Source organism: Chanodichthys erythropterus, chromosome 17 (assembly GCF_024489055.1).
Source record: "Chanodichthys erythropterus isolate Z2021 chromosome 17, ASM2448905v1, whole genome shotgun sequence".
Lineage (NCBI taxonomy): Eukaryota > Metazoa > Chordata > Actinopteri > Cypriniformes > Xenocyprididae > Chanodichthys > Chanodichthys erythropterus.
The window spans coordinates 32,077,171-32,104,161 of record NC_090237.1 but is presented as its reverse complement, the minus strand read 5'-3'; the positions used below and the strand labels follow the sequence as shown (position 1 = coordinate 32,104,161).

At 35.8% G+C, this 26,991-nt stretch overlaps 1 protein-coding gene across 1 annotated transcript in view; it reads left to right on the top strand.

Moving 5' to 3' along the window:
• The window catches only part of LOC137005097 (lipoma HMGIC fusion partner-like), a 111,197-nt gene that overhangs the window by 3,525 nt on the left and 80,681 nt on the right, over positions 1-26,991 (top strand). Inside the window, exon 2 of the mRNA XM_067365878.1 lies at positions 947-1,478. Coding sequence (XP_067221979.1) covers positions 1,094-1,478 — 385 coding nt within the window. The 5' untranslated portion in view covers positions 947-1,093. The remainder of the gene's footprint in view (positions 1-946; positions 1,479-26,991) is intronic.

The window sequence follows — 26,991 nt, the reverse complement described above, 5'->3', positions numbered from 1 at the left end:
CTGTAGGATTTTGAGATCCGTCTTTTCACACTGAGGACAATTGAGGGACTCAAACTCAACTATTAAAAAAGGTTCAAACATTCACTGATGCTCCATAAGGAAATACGACGCATTAAGAGCCGAGGGGTGAAAAATTTTGAATTCAAATATCAAGGTAAATTGTACTTAATTTTTCTGCTGGGAAACATGCAAGTATCTTCTGTTGCTTCCGAAGGGCAGTACTAAATGAAAAACAATGATATTTAAACAAAATCAGAAAAAATGTGACATCTTCATACTGTTCAAAAGTTTTCACCCCCCGACTCTTAATGCTTTGTGTTTCCTTCTGGAGCATCAGTCAATGTTTGAACCTTTTTTAATAGTTGAGTTTGAGTCCCTCAGTTGTCCTCAGTATGAAAACACAGATCTCAAAATCCTACAGTCACTGCTGGAAAGGGTTCAAATATGCAAAAATGCTTGAAAACTGATGAATCTGCAGGAGCTGGAGGATTTTTCTGAAGAACAGAGCTCAGTTTAACTGCTCAGGACAAACAAGAGACTCATGAACAACCATCACAAAACAAACAAACAGTCGTAGATCATCCAGGTAATCACACACAGTATTGAGAATCAAGGGATCACATACTTATGAATGGGGTTATTTTAATAAATTCAGCTAATGTTTTGTCTTGTGAACTAAATGCAAACATCTTTTATGTAAAATATCTTACTCAGGACAGTACTAAACAAAAAAATAACATGCATTTTTTTTTATTATTCCTCTTATTTTATTAAAATAATTCTCATTTTCACAGATTCTGCAAGGGGTTCACATACTTTTTCATGCCACTGTATATGAATGTTGTTGCATTAGATAACAGGAATTGTGACTCTTTCTGATTATTAAAAGTCAGTCAAAACTTTGTGACGATTGACGGGACAATGTGTTTTATTGCTTCTTTCTCAGGTGACGGCACACAGAACCATGGTGAAAACTGTATGGAGATAGACATCCTCTTTCCAACAAGGGAAAAGGAACAATTTTTTTGTGACATCCTCATTTTCCAAGCTCTCTTCTGGAAGTGTGTCCAATATTTAAAGACATTTGTCTAGCATGGCATCCAGCCTGACATGCACAGGGATGATCTGGGCTCTGGTGTCCCTGCTGAGCGCAGCAGCTTCCTGCGTGGGCTTCTTCATGCCCTACTGGCTGCTGGGCTCACAAATGGATAAGCCGGTGTCCTTCGGCACTTTCCGGCGGTGCTCGTATCCCGTTCGGGATGAGGAGAGGCAGGCTACGGTCATGCTGGAGCAGTGCGGGCGCTATGCAAGCTTTCAGGGCATCCCGAGTGTGGAATGGCGGATCTGTACTGTTGTGACGGGGGTCGGATGTGGCCTGCTGCTGCTGGTGGCGCTCACAGCGCTCATGGGCTGCTGCATATCAGAGCTCATCTCCAGAACCATCGGACGCGCAGCAGGGGGCATGCAGTTTCTTGGAGGTGAGTAACAGATGCTACAGTATATTTACATACAGACAAGTTTAGGGTGAAACTCACAAACGCATGTCCTGGTCACATTTCACTCCAAAATTGAAAGACAAAAAAAAGTATATTTTGTATTCACAACAATTTCATAGATTTACCTCAAAATGATCAATATTGTAATGCAAGATTTGTTTATTTATTTGTTTGTTGTAATTATTGTTCTCATTACCGTAATATATTTTTTGTGTTTGTTTTGTTTTTTGAAATTGTATTTCTGTCTTTTGATTTAAAGTTGAAATATGACCATTTCTTGAGAGGTTTTGTGAGATTTACACTCCAACATCTTCATAAGCATGCATGTTTATTGAAAATGTTTAAAACTGTTTTATACTGTAAAGCCGATATAATATTTGATATAGATATTTGAAATAATAACATAAAGGTCATAAGTTTGTGATGGGTGAACAATAATATAGCCATCATAAAGTATTTAAACTACTGTTCAAAAGTTTGGGGTTGGTAAGATATTTTCTGCTCACCAAGACTGCATTTATTTGATAACATTATTGCAGTAATATCGTGAAATATTAATACAATATAAAATAAAATAAAAGTTTTATAAATTACACATTTTTTAAAATTTGATTTATTCTTATGATGTTTCAGCATCATTACTCCAGTTTTCAGTGTCACATGATCCTTCAGAAATCATTCTAATATGCTGATTTGCTCAAGAAACATTTATTATTATCATCAATGTTGAAAACAGTTGTGCTGCTTCATATTTTTGGCATCCTTGTTGAATAAAATTATTAATTTCTTAAAAAAGAAAAATCATACTGACCCCAAACTTTTGAATGGTAGTGTATATTCTACATGCTGACTTAAAGGGATAGTTCACCCAAAATGAAAATTATCCTATAATTTATTCACCCTCAAGCCATCTTAGGCGTCTATGACTGTCTTCTTTCAGCCAAACACAATCAGAGTTATATTAAAAAATATTCTGGCTCTTCCAAGTTTTATAATGGCAGGGAATGGCACGATTTTTGAAGCCCGGAAAAATGCCATAAGTCGACTTGTGTATGGATGTTTGTCGGAAGCTGGTTAATATAGTTTATAAAGTTTTAAATATGTATATTTTTCATACAAAAACCCATCGCTTCACTTTAAGGCCTTTATTAACCCCATGGATTACTTTTATGATGGATGGATGCATACTGGTTTTGGGCTTCAAAATTGGGAGTTCCATTCACTACCATTATAAAGCTTGGAAGAGCCAGGATATTTTTTTATATAACTCTGATTGAGTTCGTCTGAAAGAAGATACACCTTATACACCTAGGATGGCTTGAGGGTGAGTAAATTATGGGATAATTTTCATTTTTGGTTGAACTATCCCTTTAAGGCTAATCGATTCACTTTATGTGTACGTTATAATGTTTCCAAAGTTATGGGATTAAAATATCCATGCTAAGGTTTGTCAGGCGCAGACCAGAGACTGACAGAAGAGCACACGGCACACAGAAACAAACAAAAAGCCATATGCAAAATGCACAGTGCTCACACAAACATGAGACAAACACCAGTGGCAGGATCATTATTGATTTATACTGATGTAATTTTCTCACAATGAATGATCTGAAATGACTTATATTCATATAAGGACATTGAGTACAAGCCCCTTTTTCTTTGTCTCTAGTGAACATTGATTCCAGCCAGTGTAATTCAGGGTGCCTTTGCCTCAGCGAGGAGAGAGGGAAGGGAAACTGATTGAGTTTAGACTGGAAACTGGGGTCTGTAATTCCAAACTCACTTTGTTTAGTTCTCGCCTGCAAGGTGCCTTTTATTTGCTGCTCCGATATTCTTGAGGGCTTTTGGCACACGGCAGAGAAGGTGAAACAAATACTGCGTGGGGCGTCTTAGAATGAAGTTTTCTTATTGTAGGGGCTCAAAGTGTTGAAAATTCTAGTCAGGCTCTTGGACTCCTGATGTTTGAAAATGCTTTATCTTCATTAACTCAACCCATTTGTCTCTATTGTGTCACCCGAAGTGACAATAGCTCATGTTCATTCTCATTAGCTTAGTGTATGTGCAAACTCACATACCAACTGCTAATTGCACATTTTTAAATACAACATGAATTGAAATGGAGCCTTTTTATGTTAATGCACATTCTTGGGTTATTGTGTGCAATTGATCATAATGTTTGTCAAAAATGCAATAATGTTACACACTGTGCTGTAGAGACGAGGCAGGCAAGGAAATCCACAATAATAATATAGGCTTTAATATAAACAAGGAACAGATTAACTACAACACAAATATCAGTATCTCCATAAATGTACAACATAACAATAAGAATGGACAGGGAGTGCTGGGAGTGAGTCCAACTTAAAAGGAGTGCTAATGACAATGAACAGGTACAGGGAATCCAGGGATGGTGGGAAGACTGATGAGGGAAGTGCAGACAGGTGTGCGGAACACGAGGATTCTGGGAAACGGAGTTTGGGACAGGCGTGGATGTAACAAATAACTTCCTCTGCCTCTTAAATGATTTTACTTTTCTTGAAGCTCAAACAGTAAAGTATGGCAAGGGTTAAGGGTAAAGTAAGGGCTTTCATTAACATTTAAGCTTATGTCAGATGCTTATCCAAAATGACTTGCACGGCATTAATCTTCTGGAGTCTGAGGCTGATTTGGGGCTTGGAGAAGTTTTGACATGCCCTGACATTTATGCTTTTTTAAGTTGTTCATAAACATATAAATGACAAAAGTGTCATTACACTGTATTCAGCACAAACTAGGCTACAGTAATATGTGAGGAACATGTATGTACATCTTTGTATTTTTGAAAGAATAATGTTTATGCGTGGTTATTGAAAAAACAAAAAACTTACGTCACTGAAATAAGGCCAAAAAAAGTATATTAAATCTGTGTTCACAAGACTTCTGGTTATTGGAGTTTGTAGACTAGAGTTTTTGCTACAGAATTATGTAAAAATTATGCTGAATACTCTTTCATAAAAAACAATAGAGAGATTTCAATTTTTATAAGACACTTTTTGTCAAGAAACACAATATGTGAGGAGGCGTGAATCTGCATAAATAATGGACCATTTACACCTGAGAAGACAAAGGAATTGCATAATAATGACCTGAAATGACTTGCATATTAATGAGGCCTTTCAGTCAGGTAAGGCTGTGAAAAAACCCTCTGTAATCATGTCTCAGCTCATCATAAACAGCAATACTGTGAAATATTATTACAATTTAAATAATTGTATTCTATTATATTCTTTAAAATATAATTTATTTCTGTGATGCAAAGTGTCTGAACAATCGTGTTACCTCTGTGGCATTTCATATAGGCTTTTAGCTTAAAAGCATGCACAGTTGGAGAAATATTGATGGATTCTTATTCTATATTTATGTCAATTTTCTATACTGAGAATATTTATTGTCATCACTATGAGTGCTGGATACTGTGCTTTTAATTCATACTTGCAGTCGGAGGGCGCTCTCTGTGCACATTTAGTCCACAAATTATTGTAAAGAAGAAGAGGACATTTCAGGAATGGTGTTTTTAATTCATACTTGCAACCGGAGGGCACTCTCTGTACACCTTTAGGCCACAAATTCATATAAAGAAGAAAATGAACTAGGAACTAACAGCATGTCTTCTAGAGATCGCTAACAATGGCTTTAACATCCAAATAAACACTTTTCAAGACAATAAATACACGATTGAGACGATGTATGCATGTATTGAATTGTTTTGTGGTTCAGTCCCACACACCCTTTTAAATACTTGTTAAAGTGAACAATTTACATAGCTTATTGATATAACTTTAAAAATCTACTTTAGATTGTTATTCATTTCAATTATAATAATGTAGTATAATGTAGATACTATTATGCAAACTTCACTTTTATAAGGTGTATAACACCGATGTGTGTCCACAGTGAATGAGAACAACCAGCCAAATCCACTCATTCATTTTTTTTTATATAATTCCCACAAATCAAAAGCAGTCTCTTCAAACAAGCTGATTCAGATTCACACCTGATAGGGAGAAGCCCCGCCCACAGCCATTGACGATCTGCCCTATTAACATAGACATTACATAGATACATAGATACAAATGTTGTGTTTTGCGATGTACTAATGCACATAAGAGTCTCCATAGACTCCCGGCATCTGAGTCACTGAGGACATCATGGTTAAATTTCATTTTTGAGGGAAATGTCCTGAAGAAAATCGGTAAAGTCTTATATGTTTGCGCTAATCGTTTTATGCCGGATTGCTTCACAAACGAGGGTCTTTTCAATGCTGGATTTTCTTGATTGTTGATTCAGAAACATATAAGGCTGAACACCATTACCGACAGTTTCTGACATTTTCAGTGCGTGAGATTGTCCTGTTTTGTTGTTGCCGGTGTTCTGGCAATCTCTCTTACACCGGTATGCTGGAGCATGAGCTCTTGAAGCTCTGCCATATTCTTGAAATTGGGCCAGGAGCATCAGCTCATTTGCATTTAAAAGTTTTTGCTCACCCCCAAAAAGTGGAAATTTTAACATTTTATAAAAAATGATCTGTGGGGTATTTTGAGCTAAAACTTCACACTTCACACTCTGGGGACATCAGAGACTTATTTTACATCTCGTAAAAAGGGGCATAATAGGTCCCCACAGAAAAACTCAGAAAAGCCATTCAAAATACTGTCTTAATATTTCTTTGAGTAACTTCTCTCTCTCTCTCTCTCTCTCTCTCTCTCTCTCTCTCTTTTTTTTAGTTTTTACAGAGTGCATTCGTGTGCTGTCCTCGTGTATAAATCCTTTCAGGTTTGCCCTCATAATTATTGTGACATTAGATTGGCCCCAAAGCCAACAGTGTCAAGGTAGATTTCACCTGATCACCAGTCAGCTACACAGGTGCGTCATTGTGTGCTCATGGTAGACAGCTGAGGTGTCTACTGTCTCTTCTAACTAGCAGACAGAGGCATTTGACTTAAAAGAGCCAGACACAAGGAGGTTACAGAACTGCAGGGCTGCTGAACGCATCATTTCCTGTCATGTTGCCCATAGCACTGCCTTCATCACACAGAGTGATGAAGTACCTCAAGGCTGATGTAAGCAAGCATCATACCCCTTATCAGCAGTTTTTCACTCACAATCAATGGAAACTGACAATTAGTTGTTTAGTTGTATCATGAAACTGACGTTCTGTCAAATGAACTGAAGTTGTGTTTTTGTTGGTCTGCAGAGAATATATGTCAGACTGAGTAGCCATTTTGAATGTCTCTACAATTCAAGCTGTTTATATAATACTTTTATTCAGTAAGGATGCATTAAATTGATCAGTAAAGACATTTATAATGTTACAAAAGATTTCTATTTCAAATCAATGCTGTTCTTTTGAACTTTGTTCATTAAAGATCCTTAACAAAAAGTTTCCACAAAAATATTAAGGAGAAAACAGCTGTTTTCAACATTGGTAATAATAAAAAATGTTTCAGTTGAACTATGGTATATTTAAAATTACCACAGTGTTGCCATCTGATACCATCACCCTGTTATTGCCACAGTACTTTTTTTGTAAGTGCTATTACTTTTGTTAACCATGGGACTTGTGCCCAAAACAGTATTACCATGGTTTTAAGATAGTAATGCAAAGTAATTTTAAGTATACTATGATGTCCAAATATGTAGCATTACCGTGGTTTTCTTGCATGGTAAATGTAAAAAAAAAAAAAAAAAAAAAAAAAAAATTGTAGTATTACTTTGCATTAAGATGGTAATAGTGCCACAGATTTACCATAATAAAACCATGGAATTGCAGTGAAACATGGAATTACTATGGTATTTATTTAGTAAAAGGTACTTAATAGAGAACAATATTTTACAGTGTCCTTGTTACTATAGTATTAACAGTAAATTATTAATGCATAATTATAAGCAACTAACCCTAATCCTTTAGTACATATTCATGTTGATTAATATTATTACTATAAAAAAGTACCATAGTAGCATAGTACCATGTTTTTTTGGGATATGTACCATTAGTATCATGATATTCTTGAACATGCCTTGGAGGACCATGCTAATACCATGGTATATGAATCTCAGCACAATGATATTTATCAAAGTATTACCATATGCTACCATCACTGTACTATGGTATTGCTACTGTACTTTGTTTGTCCAGAAACAATTATATTACATATTGAAAGGGTATTAAATGGTACTTAATGAGATACGATGGTATTACCATGTCCTAAAAAAAACAAAACAAAAACAAAATAACACAGTATTACCATGCTACTGTCAATTAAGTGTAGATAGGACAGTGTGGTCATAATTATAGGTTTATAAAACAATTTGTAATGAGTTCCAGGAAGTTAACAGAGCGTTGGAGAAGAGCGTCTGAACTCTTGACATTGAACTAGCCACATGAGTTGAAGCGTGGCGTTAAATTGAAGTATGTGGGACTGAACAAGTGTGAATGAGAGACGTGAAAAGCACCAGACAGGGGTTAAGCGAAAAACGAGCGACTGAGAGAGAGAGGAACACGAACAGTACCCTGATGTTAAATCACTGGACCGCGGCTGTCCTTGCCAATTGAGTACCTTTCATTTGTATTGTGGTGTGTTAATGAGTGCTGTCTGGCAGCAAGGGCTCTGAGCAGCGGGGCTTTGGCAAAGACAACACCTCCCTGCGGCTCACATTGATTCATCTGATGCCCATTTTACTGATAATGAGTTTGATAAGCCCTTTATGTGTCTCCAAAAGCATCTTTGATTAGAGCCATCCTCTTGCCCTTTTGTTCAAAAGTCTATCTTTGTTCTTTCAGAGATGGATGATGTTTCCCTTTGTGATGTGAAGTACTGGAAAACCCTTCCAGAATTATGCGTTTTAATCTCATCTGTAATCATTCAAATGTTCCTTGTCATCGACAAGTTGGTCAGAAATGCATCAAGGATATTTTATAAATTAAAAATGCATGTGAATTATGGGGAGCGCCACTTTTATAGTACACTCAATAATTAAAAAAATGCTCTAATTAATTATTTGTAATAATGTAAATATACAGTACCTGTCAAAAGTTTGGAAACATTACAATTTTGTAATTAATTAATAAATTTTTTGAAAGAGGTCTCTTATACTCACCAAGGCATCAAAGATACAGTAAAAACAGTAATATTGTGAAATATTATTACAATTTAAAGTACCAGTTTTCTATTTGATTATTTGTTAAAATGTAATTTATTCCTGTGATGGCAAAGCTGAATTTTCAGCATCATTACTCCAGTCTTCAGTGTCACATGATCCTTCAGAAATCATTCTAATTTAATGAATTGCTGCTCAAGAAATATTTACTAAATACAGTACCTGTAAAAAGTTTGGAAACAATACAATTTTTTAATGTTTTTGAAAGAAGTCTTTTATACTCACCAAGGCACCAAGCAGCAAAAACAACATCGATAATAATAATAATGTTAAAAAATGGTAATGTTTCCAAACTTTTGACAGGTACTGCATTTAGTATTTGTACACTTTAAACTGAAAAAACTATTAAAATATATAATATAATATAATATAATATAATATAATATAATATAATATAATATAATATAATATAATATAATATAATATAATATAATATAATATAATATAATATAATATAATATAATATAATATTAATACATACTTTAACAATAAGTAATACTAAAATAACACTGTTCCAAACTCTTTATGTTGTTATTTTATTTGTAAAACACAAAAGATAGACTTTTAGGAGTCTTTATGGGGCTTTTTATAATCAGATCACAGTGAAAAAATAGTGTATATATATATATAATACACACACACACACACACACACACACACAGACACAGACACAGACACAGACACAGACACAGACACACACACAGACACAGACACAGACACACACACACACACACACACACACACACACACACACACACACACACACACACACACACACACACACACACACATCTTCCCTTATTATTATGATGTTATTTTTAACTGTTGTAAAACATTTATTAAATATTTTACATTTTTTGCTTAATATGCAAATGTGATTTATTTACATTTCAGTTTCTGAATTACATTTATAATTGATTCTTTTTCTCTCTTCAAAATATGGTCTTTCTTAATAATGTCCCTGGATTACAAATGTAGCAGCATGTGTCCTTTTGCACAGGATAAAGATAAACGGGCACGGATAATTGCATTGTTTGTGTGTGTTAATGTGTGTTTGTTTGTATGTATTTGTTTGCCAGCTGGAATTGAACCAATAAAACCTAATGGAAAACCTCTTCAGTCTACTTAATGGACATATTACTCAGGCGCTGTAGTGGATTTGAATTCATTTTAGTTTCAGTTCAGCTGCATATCACTAAGGGAAAGGTATTACCATGCTTATTGGACAAGTACATTTGCATTGGACAAGTAGCATGTAAATATTAGAGATCAGAGAACAGGTTCTTCCTGCTTTGGCGTGGATTGTGTCCTTTAAGCTAAAAGATGGTAGACAGGCCGATGAGACATTGGAAGAATTGCTCATCATGAGTGAATTGTTCATGAAAGTACAGAAATTATCCTATTTTTCCCTTTCATGTTTAAACTTTTGGATTATAGATTTATCTGTCTGTCTGACATCCCTCTTTGACACATCCTTGTTCGTCATGCTGAAAACAGCAAGTGATTCATTGTTGGGTACTTTTATGTTTCAAACTGTGATGAATTGCTGACCGTATACTGTTTGAATGGTGCCGAGTAACTTATATTGAATAGTTGATTTGTTTTGGAGCAGTCAAAATATACTGAGTCATATCCGAATAAAAGCTTTCTGCTGTGATGGGTGATGTTATTGCTCTTTCTTTAAATTGAAAAAAAGCTTGTTGTGTGGAAATTTGAATTCACATAGTCAGTTCTGAAAAGAACATTATTGCTTTGTTTAGACTTCCATTTATAGAACTTTGGCACAATAAAAATTGAAATAAAAAAGAACTAAACATTTTGGAGCCTGTAGTAGGGAGCCCTGCACATCACATGTGGAAATAAGGACAAATATATATCGTGGCCACAATTTACTTAAGCTCTGTTTTCCTTGTTTTATGTAAATCATGCACATAATATAATTTGTTCTCTCGATTTAGTAAATCATGGCCACATTGCACTAATTAATTGCCTCACTTTGATTTAAAGGGTTAATTCAACCAAAAATGAAAATTCTGTCATTAATTACTTACCCTCATGTCATTCCACACCCGTAAGACCTTCGTTCATCTTTGAAACACAAATTAAGATATTTTTGATCAAATCTGATGACTCACTGAGGCCTTAATTGAGAGCAATGCCACGGAACCTCTCAAGATCCATAAAGGTGTTTTAAACATATTTAAAACCGTTCACGTGACTACAGTGGTTCAACCATAATATTATAAAGCGACAAAATACTTTTTGTGCGCCAAAAAACCCCCAAAATAACGACTTAATTCAACAATATTTAGTGATGGCCGATTTCAAAACACTGCTTCATCCATTACTAAATATTGTTGAATCAGGGATTCAGATCTCCTATCAAATGGCCAAACTGCTGAAATCACGTCACTTTATAACATTCGTAAAGGTAAGTAATAGTAATAAATGACATTTATTTTCATTTTTGGGTGAACTAACCCTTTAACTGAAACTAGTGAATGAATTATTATAATAGCCTGGTTTCCATTGTAGTTTTGCGAAATATTCCTTTTCTTTGAATTTCCTTGAAAAACCACCTCATGTGAGCGTAAAAAATTCTGCAATATATGGGAGTTTTTGCGATTTCAATTGATTCAATTTGAAGGGTAATGGAAACACAGCTGATGTGGCCACAATTTAGTAAAGCGAAGGAACAAATTATTGTATTGTATGCACAATTTACATAAAACGAGAGAACAAAAAACATGCTGACGTATTAGTCGTGGGAACTACTACGGGCTGTTAAGCAAAACACGATTTTTGTGGTGAATTACAAGTAACGCAGATTACGTAATCTGTTTACTTTTTTCATGTTGTCACAATCATTCACTGGAATGCCCTTGAAAGCCACCACAAGGCGCTCCAGACTATAAGTCATTCCCTTATGAACTACATTTCCCAGGACTCACTGTCTAGGACTCATTATCCCTTATTGTATTTAGCTGTGTCTCATAATCTAATTATCTCTGCCTTTAAAAGTCATGTATCTCTCAGTCACTCATGGCAAGGTCTTGTATGTATCACAACTGCATTTCTGAGCGCTCCTTTTATTATCTGTTGACCATGTTGCCCGTTTTCTGGATTTGCCCCATAATCTCTTGGATCCAGTGTTGCCAATTTAGGAATTTTGTCACTAGATTTAGTGACTTCCCCACCCCTTTTGAGAAATTTTCAAACGTTTAGGGACATATCTAGCAACTTCTTGGACAAACCTTGTCTAGATTCTTATTTTGCCCACTGATCTATATTCATATATTTATATAGATAATATAAATGATTTTGCCATTATGATGTCATCTAGTGGCATTTAGCTACCAGTTTTAGCTACTTTCAATTGAAAGCAGTTGGCAACGCTGCTTGGATTACCCTGTTTGCCTGAGTTCCTACCCTGGTATCTGTTTGGACTGTTTGCCTGTGTTTTGACCTTTTGCTTGTTTTGGATTACATCTTTGGATTACCCTTTAATAAAGTACTGCGTTTGGATCCTAAGCCTTTGCATCTCTAGGCAGTTTGTAACACAAGTAACTAATGCATTACTTTCAAATTTACAACAAAATATCTATAAGTAAATAAGTAAAACAAGTTACTTCGTTTTCCCATTTATTGACTGGCAGCTCTCCCATTTTAATGTTGAGAGAAATCACGAATAAGTGCAGAGGCGTTGTGTTCACTGTGTGACACACTGTGTGACTGCATTTACTCATCTCACCTGGGCAAATACAGATTCAGTATTCCATAAAATGATTAAAAACAGGGAAATGCAAACTCAGATTATTACGCAAATTAGCAATAATTAAACACGTTAAATGAAACAAATATACTTTATGTATTTAATCTCACTTTATGAACCAATTTATTTGCTGCCAACCTTCGATGAATCAGTTCAACCGTACTAAGCAAAAATGACTTTAGATGAACATCACATTTCTTTATTTTATTTTTTTAGCTGAAGTAAGAGTATTGAAGTTTAAAATGTTGATCGATTGAATTTTATGTTGCTTGAAATCTTGTTGATTTTTAAAATGTTTTTTAAAGAAGTCTTTTTTTGCTCACCAAGGATACGTTAAATAAAAAACAGTGATATTGTGAAATAATATTACAAATGAAAATAACTGTTTTCTTTAATATATTTTAAATTATTCCTGTGATCAAAACTGAATTTTCAGCATCATTACTCCAGTCTTAAGTGTGTCACATGATCCTTCAGAAATCATTCTAATATGCTGATTTGCTGCTCAAGAAACATTTATTATTATTATTATCAATGTTGAAAACAGAAAACAAAGCTGTAATACATCAGGATTCTTTGATGAAAAGAAAGTTCAAAAGAACAGCATTTATTTGAAATAGAAATATTTTACAACATTCTAAATGCCTTTACTGTCATTTTTGATCAATTTAATGCATCCTTGTTGAATAAAAGTATTAATTTCTTTAAACTGACACATTATTTTAAGATTATCAGCTGATAAATAATGCACCAATATATGGTATCGTACATTTTAAAGACAAAAACGTATTTGTCTTTTGACTTATTATATTTTAAACACTGACACATGCAAATGTTTTCTGAAAGGAGAGCTTGTTGAAGGTATAACATGATGGGCAGCTGGTCTTGTGTGATTCCTCCTGCTGTTTGTCTTTCTCTTCTGTCGTTTACCAGCTCTCCTTCTTTCCCTTTCTGTCCTTCTAAACTTTTCAATTACCCACGTTCAGGAGGTCTTATCTCTCTGTGACCTGATCTCCAGCCCTCTATTTCAGCTCTCTTTAACCTCTTTCACTCACAGCTCTGTCACCCGTGGGGTAGTCGTGCAGCCCGAGAGAGAACGGCAGAATAAAATAGAAGCAGAGGAAGCGAGAGCTTGCGAAAGCATAGAGAGAGAGAAACACCGGCTCACAGTGGAATGTCCAGCTTAAGCAAAGATTTATTTCAGACAAACAGGAAGTCTGGCCTGCCAAAGGACAGACAGGAAGTGTTATTTCAGCGCTTTAGGTTGTTAAGTCCTTGTTTTCAGCAGCACGGGGTCGAGCGCAGCCCACCGCTGTACCAGCTCACACTCAGCACTCCGCAAAATGAACCGCGCTGACATAAGGGGATTGTTATTGCACAGCCAACCCTAAAATGAAAGGAGCAGTAGTGGGGAAAATTTGTTTCATAGCTGATTTATGGACCGTGCTTTTATGGAAGTAAACTGTATGGGGTTCGAGAAAATGAGAGCCACTGAGGTGAAGGTGGATTATTAAAACAATTCAAAGCTCTTTCAGCTGATGTATAGAAGTGTTTTACTTGTAATTGACATATTTATATGAAATCACCTTGGGCAGAAAAGCTCAGGGCCGGTGGGACTGTACTGTATTAAAGCAATAAGCAGAGAGGCTGTGCGTTACAGTGATTTTATTATACATACAGGGTGTTGTTAGGCTTGATGCGAAACAGTGACAATAATATGAAAATCAGTATTCAGTGTTGTTATTGGTAAATAAAGACTATTAAAACTCTTAAAACTATTATTTTTATTTATTTTATTTTTTTGGTTATTTGAAATAAAGCTTAAATACAATAAAATATAAATATTAGATGGAAAAAAAAAACTTAGAGATGAAATACAATATGATAAAATGGATAAATTACCAAAGCTGAAATAAATCTAAATAAAGCTAAATAGAAATTTAAAACCAAATCTTACTTAAACTAAATTAAAAATTAAATAAAAAATATAAAATAAAAGCTAATTAATAAATATTAATAAATACTGTAATAGCAAATATGTAATAAGTTAATGACACTGGATCTATTAATATTCCATACATTCCATTAATTAAATACATTAAGAATACACTTCATACATACAATGACTTGAATATACCTCTTTAATGATGAATATTTTAATATTTTAAATGAAAAGTAATTTTAATTTATTTTTTTTATATAAATGAAAAATCGTCAAGGTGATACAACGAAACAAGTTTGGCATGTTCTTTTATTTAAAAAAACAAACTAAAAAAAACATTTGAACAGCTGCTGCAGACAAAAGCATTACAGGAAATAATAATTAAAAAAAGATTATGACAAAGTAAGGTTGGTTGAGCTTGTAAAATGTAAGCTGTGATTATGATATTTATGAATTGATTTTTAAAGCTGCAGTCCGGAACTTTTTTGGTTAAAAATGATCCAAAATCAATTTTTGAGCAAGTACATAACCAGCCAGTGTTCAAAACTATCTCCTTTCCTTAACCTAATTCACAACAGTAAGCTTGTAATAATGTTTTATAATAAGGGCGACCTGGTGGATTTCCGCGGGAAATTAAGCAGTTCGTCTTTGCGTCAGTCTAGGCTAGTCGGCTTTATCATGTGAGGATGCTTGTTGTAGTGGTTCATATATAGCCTGTTCTCACAGCAGCTGAAATAATTAAACTTATCATTTTGATGGCGGATTGTAATCCAGAAAGGTCCAAATGACCTTTGATCCAATTCCGCATATCACTGCATTTGCAGGTTTCAAACAGAGATGGCGACAAAGAGGAAATATGCCGGACTGCAGCTTGAATTATTAATTCATAATATTGGTTAAATTTTTTTTTAACCTTGAAAATATTTTAAAAACTACACACATATATATATATATATATATATATATATATATATATATATATATATATATATATATATATATTTCTCAGGACAACTTTTTTGATCCACTTGTTGATCCAAAATGTTACCTACTGTATATAAGATGTGGACACTTACACATTTTTAAAGTACATATTTTAATTCTTTTTACTTTATGATTAAACCACATAACATTTTTAAAGTCATTTAAAAGTAAACTTTCTTAAAAATGGTACAAAAATTTAAAAACCATATGAAACCAACCCGAGTACAGAGAGTAGATTTCAAAGAAGTTGGCACATATGTCATATGGATCTTTTTTATAGTGATTTTGTAAGTTTTAGGGTTTGACAGATTCACTTTCATTGCATAGAAAAGAGCAGCCAGTTTTGCCCTATGTTGCTCCGCAATGACTCCATGTAACATGACAGGAGCACTATGGTCACCACTGCTCTAGTGAAATACAGTCATGTCGACAGCCGTCCGGAGAGCCCCGACAGCTCAGTCATCTGTCACTGCACAGTGAGGGAGAGGAAGACACTTCACTAACCACACTACCTCTCTCAGTTTACACTCCATCTCTCTCAACTACATCCAAGCAGCAGTAGAACACAGCCTTATATTCAAACATACTTTACACCTGGTATTAACATCCATTTCGGGTGATGCAAAAACAAGGGGACAGTGCTAAATATAGGTGATCATAAGCTGACAGCTCCTTAAACAGCTCTCTGTCGCCTAAGATGAGGATTTTGCTATGGAAAAAATTTGGAGTCTAAGGGTGTGCTTACATTTGGCAGGTTTGGTTCAATCAAAATTAACTCTAGTGCGAATGGTCTCTTAGTGTGGTTCATTCGATTAAGTGTGAACGCTGACATCTGAAACTTGGTTCGCATCAAACAAGCGGACTGAGACCGCTAAAAAGGTTTATCTCGTTCACTTCCAAACAAACTCGGTGCGGTTTGAATGCAACACGGACCAAAGACATCCAAGTGAACCAAAAACAGGATGTGATGTCACAAGACATAACCCTAAAAAGGACAGAAAACAGGCATCAGAAACGCTGTCTCCTTGCAGCAGATTTTCTGTTGCGTGCAATGGAGGACTTTCTGGCACTGCTTTGACTCCTTTACACATTTTCTAAGCTCTCCATGAGCTCTCAGTTGGTAAAAAATACCATCACATGTATGCACACTTAGCATAGACCATTTTTTTTTGGATTTTCAGAAAGTTTAGCTGCAAAATATATGTCATAAAAGCTGTTTTTGTTTTGTATGTTTAGATTCTGTGTTAAAAATGAGAACGCTAAGTGCACCAGGACTAAATGTATCATTCTCTGTTTTGGTCCAGACCAAAAGGACCAAGAGAACCGAACTTCAAGTGTGAACACACCTTCAGTCTACGTTTTGGGATCTTGGACTCTTGTCATTTTAAATTTATTGGTTTGAGACTTGTAATTTGAAGTTGTGTTCACACTTGTAGTTCAGTTCACTTGGTTCGGACCAAAAAAAAAAAAAAAAACATTTAGTCCTGGTCCGCTTAGCGTTCACAATGGCATTTTTTATACCAAACCTAAAGAGACCAAACTTAAAGGTATAGGGATACTTTCACAACCTGATTGGTTGACATATTGTATATTTTAAGACGGAACTTACCAAACATCCAAAACAATGCTGTGTGCCGGGCTAAATGCTCTCGTTGTATGTGCGTAGCCTACATATGATGGTATTTTGACCAGCTGACAACTTGTGAAGAGCTTATAAAATGTGTAAAGGTGTCAAAACAGTGGCAGGAATCCCACTGTCACACACACAAATGAAGATCTGCTGTGGTTCTGATGCCTGTACCAAACTGTAATGGGCAACATGAGCATTCTGTCCTTTTTATGTCGCATCCTGTGACACCCTGTTTTTGGCACCAGAGTTCATTTGGAAGTGGACCGAGACCCATCTTTTCTGCGGCCACTTGAATGGAGCACACCAGGATTTGAATGGCAGCATTCACAATTATTTTAAATGGACCGCACTAGCAATTGCACCAGGATTCGTATTAATTGAACCAAACACGCCAAGTGTGAACACATCCTTAAAGGTGTTGATGGTGAGCTCCACAGGGCTGAAAGAGAGATGCCGTTTTTGGGAGCAAATCTCAGTGTTGTTTGGCCAGAGCCCAGCTAGAGCCTCATTATGCTGGGGAACATACAGTACTTGTACCCCAAAGGTTGTAGGTTCGAGTCTCAGTACCGGCAGTAAATGTAAGTGGGGGGAGCAAATGAACAGCACTCTTTTCCACTCTTATTACCCACAACTGAGGTGCCCTTGAGCAAGGCACTTAACCCCCAATCACTCCCCGGGTGCCGCAGCAAAAATGGCTGCCCACTGCTCCGGATGTGTGTGTGTTCAATATGCACTGCTGTGTGTGTGCACTTGGATGGGTGAAAGGCAGAGCACAAGGTATGGTACACCATACTTGGCCACATATAACGTCACTTTCACTAGTTTGTAGAGTTTTCAATTATGTTTAATCAGTAAGTTTCAACTTTGTCTTTGCTGTTTCTCTTAAAATTGCTTGATACAACTGTAATTGGTACAAGAAAAATTTGAGTTCAAATTGAGATATCTGACTTACTGCAGGCTTTGTTTTTTTGAGCACAGAGTGAGACATTGTTGAGATCTCCTCTAAAACTCTAGTGGAGACACATGCTAGATATTTTGGTCTTGGAAGCATTTGTTAAGAACTCTGTTAGGGGCCATTCACGTCGTGTATAAGAACTCACGGAAAAAAGCCTGATTGGTTGGTTCTTGTCACATGACCTGCATTGTGCTTGCGTCATTCTGAAAAGTTGAGATTTTTTTCATGGTGTAGACGTGCCTGGGAAAAACAAGCAAAAACGAGCACAACACATGAGCGTTGAGACGGCATCGTTCTCTATTTGAGCACTCTTGTTGCGCATCTACGTTTAAAATAACAAACTTGAATGGCCCTTAGAGTTTATATTGAGATCTTTAATGTTTAATTGCAAAAGATTTTGGTGTCTTGGCAAATCTGAGAACAATATGAGACATTGTTAAGATCTCTTTAAAGACTTAAGAAACAAAGTGAGATATTTCTGACTTTGAAAAATATTTAAGTTCATATTGAGATTTTTGACTTGGGTGTCTGAGCACAGTGTGAGACATTGCTGAAATGTCTTCAAAAACTCTTGAGGAGACTCATGTGAGAAATGTTCTTGGAAGAATTTGATGAGAAATATTTGAAGTTATGTCAAGAGTTTCAAATGGATTTGCAAATGTTAGACGTCTATATTGTTATCTTGCAAAAGCACAGACTATTGTTCTCTCTTCTAAAGCTATAGAAGAGACACACGTTGTGAATTTGTTGAGAAATATTTGAGTTCATATTGAGAACTCTGACTTATTATTGCAGACTTTGGTGTCTGAGCACAGTATAAGACATTGTTTAGATGTCTAAAAAAACCTAGAGAAGACTCGTATGAGAATTTAGAAAAATAGTTGGAATAATTTGATGAGAAATATATTGAGATCTCTAACTTTTACTTGCAGAATTCAGTGCTTTGGCTAAACTAAGCACAGAATGGGACATAATTGAGATCTAAATTATTATTACAATTATTATTATTATTTTACATTATTACAATTATTATAAATTATTATTACAATTATTATTATTAAATTATTATTACAAGAGCATTTTCTTAGAAGGAACATCTGAGAAACAGGAGATTACAGCAGAAGTATTCATTTGTTCTCCATTTGAGACAATGGAGACATCCAGGAAATCTTCTATTTGATGTTTCTTTGCTGCCACTTTGCGTATGAGAGTGATGGAAGAGGTGAGAGACATTTGAATAACTGGCTGAAAAGAAATAGAGGGAAAATTGAACTGGTCCTGATGTGCAGATAGCAGCACTTCATGTATAATAACAATGATGGTGTTAGTATTGTAGCATATAATGACATTTCAGAAAGAAATACCTGCTGACTCACTCCTGAACCTCCACATAATCACTCAGCATTGAGTGGGACACCAGACTTATGGAACTTCACCTCGAACGGCCTGTGAAACCTTACACCTACAACAACACACTATTAAACAGGTGTTTGGAGATATACCGTACAGGAAACGGTTCAAATGTCATCCGTATTCAGAGGTTAGGGGTGGCCTAAATTGCCGTAAGCTGTGTACGGAAGAAGATGCGTCTTAGCTGACCTTTGATGACTGAGGCTGTGAGACAGCTGGCTGAATGAGAGTGAATGAATATATGTAAATGCTTGAATGCCTATAGTCAAAGAAACGGATTCTTTTGATTTTGCACCAATATGTAGGCACTATGTTTGTGTGTGTGTGATTTAAGGTCCTGTGTTCCACAATGCACACTCATTTCAATAAATAAGTTGACATCTCTTGGAATACCATTTTTATTGGAGAACATGCATACTTGTCACCATGGTAATATAACACCATGTAGTAGCGCTGTGTGACAGATGAAAAGCTTCATCAGTGCATTAGTGACCGACCTCCATTTTAAGAACACCACAGGCACTCAAATACCTCAAAGACTTCATGACATTTTCTTTCTTGTGTTGACATATTTCCACAAAGTTAAAATTACCTGTTGCTTTTAGGGTTTTTTTTTTTTTTTTTTTTTTCAATTGCTAATGCAAAATTTTAGTAACTGCTTAGCAACAGCCTGGCAACCACTCACTGCAAAACCATCTGCGAGTTAGTAACAGCAACTTTTTAAGTACAAACAATATTCAGATTTTCTGAAGGTTAAAGACGGCATGAAACAGAAGTTGCAACAGTCTTTTCTTCTCTACTAGCTATGTTTCCATCCACCTATTTGTATGCATATTTTGGGATATCGCATTAAAAAAATGCTTGATAGAAACGCCAAGATGGTGGCATAACTTCTAAAAAATGAGTTGGATAAAGTTTTTATCTGATAAGAAAACATGCGCATAAAATATGATGGGAACAAATAAACTCGTCGATGCGCATAGAAAAGTCATGTGACTTTACGTGATGGGACGGCATGACTGGACCAGCTAGTGGAGCAAAAGTCTGTTGTTAAAGTGGTTTGGTATAATTACCTCCCAGATCTGTCTTGCATAACTGCGTTCCTAAACAGCAGGCATCCACCTCCGAAAGCAAGATAACTTTATTGTATTTCGTTTTCTCCCTCTAAGGCACAAGTAATTTATTATATATGACATTATTACATTCAATGGCTTTTTTGCTACTTTTCTTTGTGATATTTAGCGTCAGTTTACAGGAAGTGACGATTTTGTTTTCTTCGACTCAAACATCACAAATGTTTTATGTGATGTTTCAATTTTGAGCATACGTTAAAGGGTTGCCCAAAAATGAAAATTCTGTCATTAATTACTCACCCTCACGTCATTCTAAACCTGTAAGACCTTCATTCATCTTCGGAACACAAATTAAGAAATTTTTGATAAAATACGATGACTCACATTGAGTAAACGAGGCTTTGTTACGTCATAAGTGTTTCGAGACGTTCCGCGTTTTCATGTGACTTTGGCAGTTTGGTACACGCTACGAACCACTGATTCGAAACAAAAGAAGCTTCGAAGCTTCATGAAGTAGTGTTTTAAAATCAACCATCACTAGATATTGTTACTTTGTTTTTTTGGCACACAAAAAGTATTTTCGTCACTTCATAATATTAAGGTTGAACCACATGAACTGTTTTAAATATGTCTTTAGTAGCTTTCTGGGCACCTGAAAGTGTTAATTTTCTTGCTGTCAATGGAGGCCTCACTGAGCCATCGGATTTTATCAAAAATATTTTAATTTGTCTTACGGGTGTGGAACGACATGAGGATGAGTACTTAATGACAGAATTGACATTTTTGGGTGAACTAACCCTTTTAATTCGTAACTTTTTGGATGGAAATGTGACGTATATCCAAGTAAAAAGGCTTTTGGAACAAGAAGAAATGTGGGGCGGGACTTGATTTTTATCCTTTGAGTTTTATTTGGATGTTTGTGGTTTGGTATTGGTGGATCTCATATGAGTGACAGGTTGTCCTGCACTCACGCCATCATCAGAGTTGAGAAGAGATGAGCTGCAAGAGGGAGGGGAAGATATTTTGACTACCACACCAACAGCTTTTTAAGGATGGACTTTCAATCATTTGTCTCTTGTTATCTGTCTTCTTTCTCTCCTCCAAATCCCATTTGCTGATGGGCAACAGTTGGGTGGGCTTGTGATTATTATGGGATCTTGTTTCCATGGTAGCAGGAGGGCACAGACGTCTAGTGGGTGAGCAACATTTGGTGTGAAAAGATACTTGATCTTGTCCAGCAAACTGTCAAAGCTTACAGCCCTATGACGGGCTTAATCCACAACTTTACACATGTCACAATGCTGCTCTCCATGGTTTTACACCATTTCAAACCCTTGTGAACTGTCTGGTGTAGACACTGCATTAGCTGTCACCTACACAAAACGCATAAACAATATGAAGTACATAGTATACTACTTCAAATGAACCACACAAGAGAATCGACTGACACTCACAGTTGATTCCAATAGTTTTACATTAGCATGTTGCTAAGCTAACAACTTGATAATCTTATAAGCAGAAAAATACAAAGAACACACAAATGTATTGATGAACTATTTTATTTTATTTTATTTTCAGTGTTAAATGAATTATAGGCCTATTTAAATTTATTTTTAAACTAAATGTATATTTCATTATTTTTTTCTGCCACCTTGAATGTTACAGTTCATTCTATTCCATCCACACAGATCCATACTTCTCTTGCGATGTGAAAATGCTTGTGTGTGGGCTATTATATATGTTTAGTATTAGTAAAAGCACAGTTTTTATAAAATCATCTACACAGCTAATATTCCCAATACTACATTCTGAGTTTGTGATCCTGCCCTGACAACCCACAGCAGGGAAACATGAAGATATTTAAAACCGACATCTCAAAACATGACCCACGGAGACCCATGAACCGGTAATGCAAGACTTCTGGAATCCACCAGCTTATTGTTCAGTAAATGGCCCTGAAGGGCCCTTTCCATAATTTATATGTTTACACTGGTTTGTTTATGCAGGCTGAACTTCATATATGAGTCGTTTTGCACAGAAGATCCGTGGAACATGTGAGGTTGAAGCTGCATGTAGACTAGCAGGAATACTTTGTTTCTCTAGACAGCAATGAGATTTTATAAAAGAGACGGACACGTGACATTCATTGTTTTGAAGAACAGCTAGTGCTTTTGTCCTGAACTTCACACAGGGATATGGAGATGTGGGTTTGATTTCAGTCACTCCTGAACTCCTCCAGCTGCATGTTTTGTGGATCGACCTGTATTTATAGTTTGAGTGAAATGTGAGACGCGGGAACTTTCACTTCCTTTCTACACTGTTTTTCACCTGTCTGAATGAAAAGGACTGAACAATGTTCCCTTTCTCTTTCTATCATGCTGGTTGTCTTTGTGCAGTCCATATTAAATCCTTATTTTTCACATCAGGTCAAGTGCTCAAAGTGTTGCCAGATGGGACAGTTTTTATAACAAGTAAACAGTTTCTGACAGTTACAGTCGCACGTAGGTACAATTACTGTCTGTATCTTGTAATGAGCAGTAAACACTCTAACAGATGGAGCTTCTGAGTCTGAATTATCTATGAACTGTCAATCAAACCCAATAGCTGCCTCAAGAATGCTGGTGGCAACCAAGAAATATTTAAGACTGAGACAACTGACAGTAAAAATCTGCCAGTCATATCTGATGTGCTCGAGACTGAGACAATTATTTCATGACCGTAAGAAACTGCTGGTCATGTTTGTCTCCAAGACACATAGAAATGCTTTGAGATGCACATTTGCATGTTCCACATCATCTCTTTTGGGTACCTGCAACTGTAAAACCTGAATTACTGAATTACTCAATTTTAATGAAACCGTTTGTGGCATTATGGTGTTGAGATTCGGAATATTGTACTGTATAATATCATGCACTTAAAGCATGTCTTTACAAGTTGGTTTTGCATTTTGCTAGTAAAATGACGAGCACTCCCACAACACATGCTCATGCTATGTAATATTTCTAATGTGTTTTGTCCATAGTTATTGACAATGTTGGGGAAAGTAATGCATTACAATATTGCGTTACACCCTAAAAAGTAACTGATTGTGCTACGTTACTTTTACAATACTTTTTCTCGTCTAGACTGGACTTGCTTATTTGGTTTTTAATAACAAAAAAGTTCTATTTTTGGCAAATGTAAAGGTCCTTTTCACATGAACTTGAACCCACAGCGTACAAACCCGATTCCAAAAAAGTTGGGACACTGTACAAATTGTGAATAAAAACAATGCAATGATGTGGAAGTTTCAAATTTCAATATTTTATTCAGAATACAACATAGATGACATATCAAATGTTTAAACTGAGAAAATGTATCATTTTAAGGGAAAAATAAGTTGATTTTAAATTTCATGGCATCAACACATCTCAAAAAAGTTGGGACAAGGCCGCGTTTACCACTGTGTGGCATCCCCTCTTCTTTTTATAACAGTCTGCAAACGTCTGGGGACTGAGGAGACAAGTTGTTCAAGTTTAGGAATAGGAATGTTGTCCCATTCTTGTCTAATACAGGCTTCTAGTTGCTCAACTGTCTTAGGTCTTCTTTGTCGCATCTACCTCTTTATGATGCGCCAAATGTTTTCTATGGGTGAAAGATCTGGACTGCAGGCTGGCCATTTCAGTACCCGGATCCTTCTTCTACACAGCCATGATGTTGTAATTGATGCAGTATATGGTCTGGCATTGTCATGTTGGAAAATGCAAGGTCTTCCCTGAAAGAGACGACGTCTGGATGGGACCATATGTTGTTCTAGAACTTGGATATACCTTTCAGCATTGATGGTGCCTTTCCAGATGTGTAAGCTGCCCATGCCACACACACTCATGCAACCCCATACCATCAGAGATGCAGGCTTCTGAACTGAGCACTGATAACAACTTGGGTTGTCCTTGTCCTCTTTAGTCCGGATGACATGGCGTCCCAGTTTTCCAAAAAGAACTTCAAATTTTGATTCGTCAGACCACAGAACAGTTTTCCACTTTGTCACAGTCCATTTTAAATGAGCCTTGGCCTAGAGAAAACAGCTGCGCTTCTGGATCATGTTTAGATATGGCTTCTTTTTTGACCTATAGAGTTTTAGCCAGCAACGGCGAATGGCACGGTAAATTGTGTTCACCGACAATGTTTTCTGGAAGTATTCCTGAGCCCATGTTGTGATTTCCATTACAGTAGCATTCCTGTATGTGATGCAATGCCTTCTAAGGGCCTGAAGATCACGGCATCCAGTATGGTTTTCCGGCCTTGACCCTTACGCACAGAGATTGTTCCAGATTCTCTGAATCTTTGGATGATATTATGCACTGTGGATGATGATAACTTCAAAAACTCCTTTCTGATATTGCTCCACTATTTTTTGCCGCAGCATTGGGGGAATTGGTGATCCTCTGCCCATATTGACTTCTGAGAGACACTGCCACTCTGAGAGGCTCTTTTTATACCCAATCATGTTCCCAATTGACCTAATAAGTTGCAAATTGGTCCTCCAGCTGTTCCTTATATGTACATTTAACTTTTCCGGCCTCTTATTGCTACCTGTCCCAACTTTTTTGGAATGTGTAGCTCTCATGAAATCCAAAATGATTTCAAAATGTCTCACTTTCAACATTTGATATGTTATCTATATTCTATTGTGAATAAAATATAAGTTTATGAGATTTGTAAATTATTGCATTCCTTTTTTATTCACAATTTGTACAGTGTCCCAACTTTTTTGGTTTGTACTACAAGTGGTAACAATACATTTTTTAAATACAGAGATAGTATGTTAAAAGTTAAGTATGATAAAATTATGTTAATTAGTATGTTCATTTTAGTTCGTATTCGGTGTCTCAAAATAGCACAGTTGAGTAAACATAGATGTTCTAAAGATCATCTTAAGAAGTACTAAAGAAAATTTTTTAGTATGTTTATTACAAAATTAGTGTGTGAAAATAGAGCACTTATAGGAAGTGTACTAAGTGTACTGAAATGAAGTGTATTTTAGTGCACTTTTTTCACCTGGCATGGATCATCGAAGGTCAGCAGCAAAGACATTACTTCATAAAGTGAGATTAAATACATAAAGTATATCTGTGTAATTTCAAATATTTAGCTATTGCAGGTTTGCGTAATATTCTGAGTTTGCATTTCACTGTTTTCATTAATTTTGAGGAATACTGAATACTGTTTTTGTGCAAGTGAGATGTGTAAATGTTCACATTTAGTCTAGAACTACTTAAGTCAGACTTTATGTGAGGAGCAGACTGAAATTTAAATAATTATTCGCTGAAAGTTGTGCTTGATGGTGGTCACCATCGACTGGCAGAAAAATAGCTGCTTTGACATTCTGCTTTAAATACCTAATTTTGTGTTCCATAGAAGAAAGAAAATACATTTTTGCAATTACATGAGGAGAACTACTCCTTACAGTCCAGAATCAACTTTCAATATTCAAAATCATGGTAACACAAATTGAGCACATACTAATTTTATTCACCATAGGCTGTAGATAAAAAAAAAGATCTCAATAAAAGAAATAAATAAAAATGAGTAATTAGGAAATATTAGTCCAACAATAATATTGAAAAGAAAAAAAAAAGTTTCGGTGGAGAAATGTTCTTATTATTCCTAAAATTCTTTGCATCTGCCCATGTTGTCAATGTTACAGGGAGCAATTTGCAAAAACAGTAGGAAAATGAACAACATTGCCCTGGGACAGATGTGTCACACATGGATCCAGTTTCAGCTAAAAAGCACAAATTCATGCATATGTGCCAAATCCAAATACTGTATATGAGGCTCGAACATTAAGGTGCAAGCTATACATAGTTAACATAACAAATGAAAAAAAAAAAAAAAAAAAACTTGCTCTATTAAAGTCTGGCTGTAGCTAAACCATATTTCTGTCATGACAACTCTCAGAGTGTTTGGCATGGTAATGGATATGACAATGTTGATATGTTTGGTCTTGGCAGAATAGATCTGCTATGCTGCTGCTGCTACTGTTTTTGTTGCTGCTGCTGTTGGTTATTGCTGCTGCAGAGCAAGTACGGGACTTGCTACTACCGCTTTGCGCTGCAAAATACTACAGCAAATGCTGACAATTATTTGAAGGTTGAGCAGCAAGCTCATTGGATGCTGATACTTCAGGAACCAATCAGCTGTGCCCTATAGAGAATGATGTGTTGCAAGCAGATAAGGACATATCAGCCTGTGCCATCTAGAGTTTCATGACATAACTTTGTATATATCATCCATAGACCATGTGTTTGACATCTTTGCAATAGTACTAAAGGGATTGTTGAGTCTAAATGTTTTTTTGTGTGTGTGTAAGTTATTGCAATGGGCTCTGGGATTTCAATGCAAAATTCATGTCAGGAAAGTAAATTTGACAAACCATACTCAAGTGTTTTTCTCTTTTGTGATTTAGTGTTTGTGGACATCATGCACCAATTTTCTCTAGCAATCCTTGCTTATAAGATTAGATGAGGCCAAAGAAAAAAAATATATT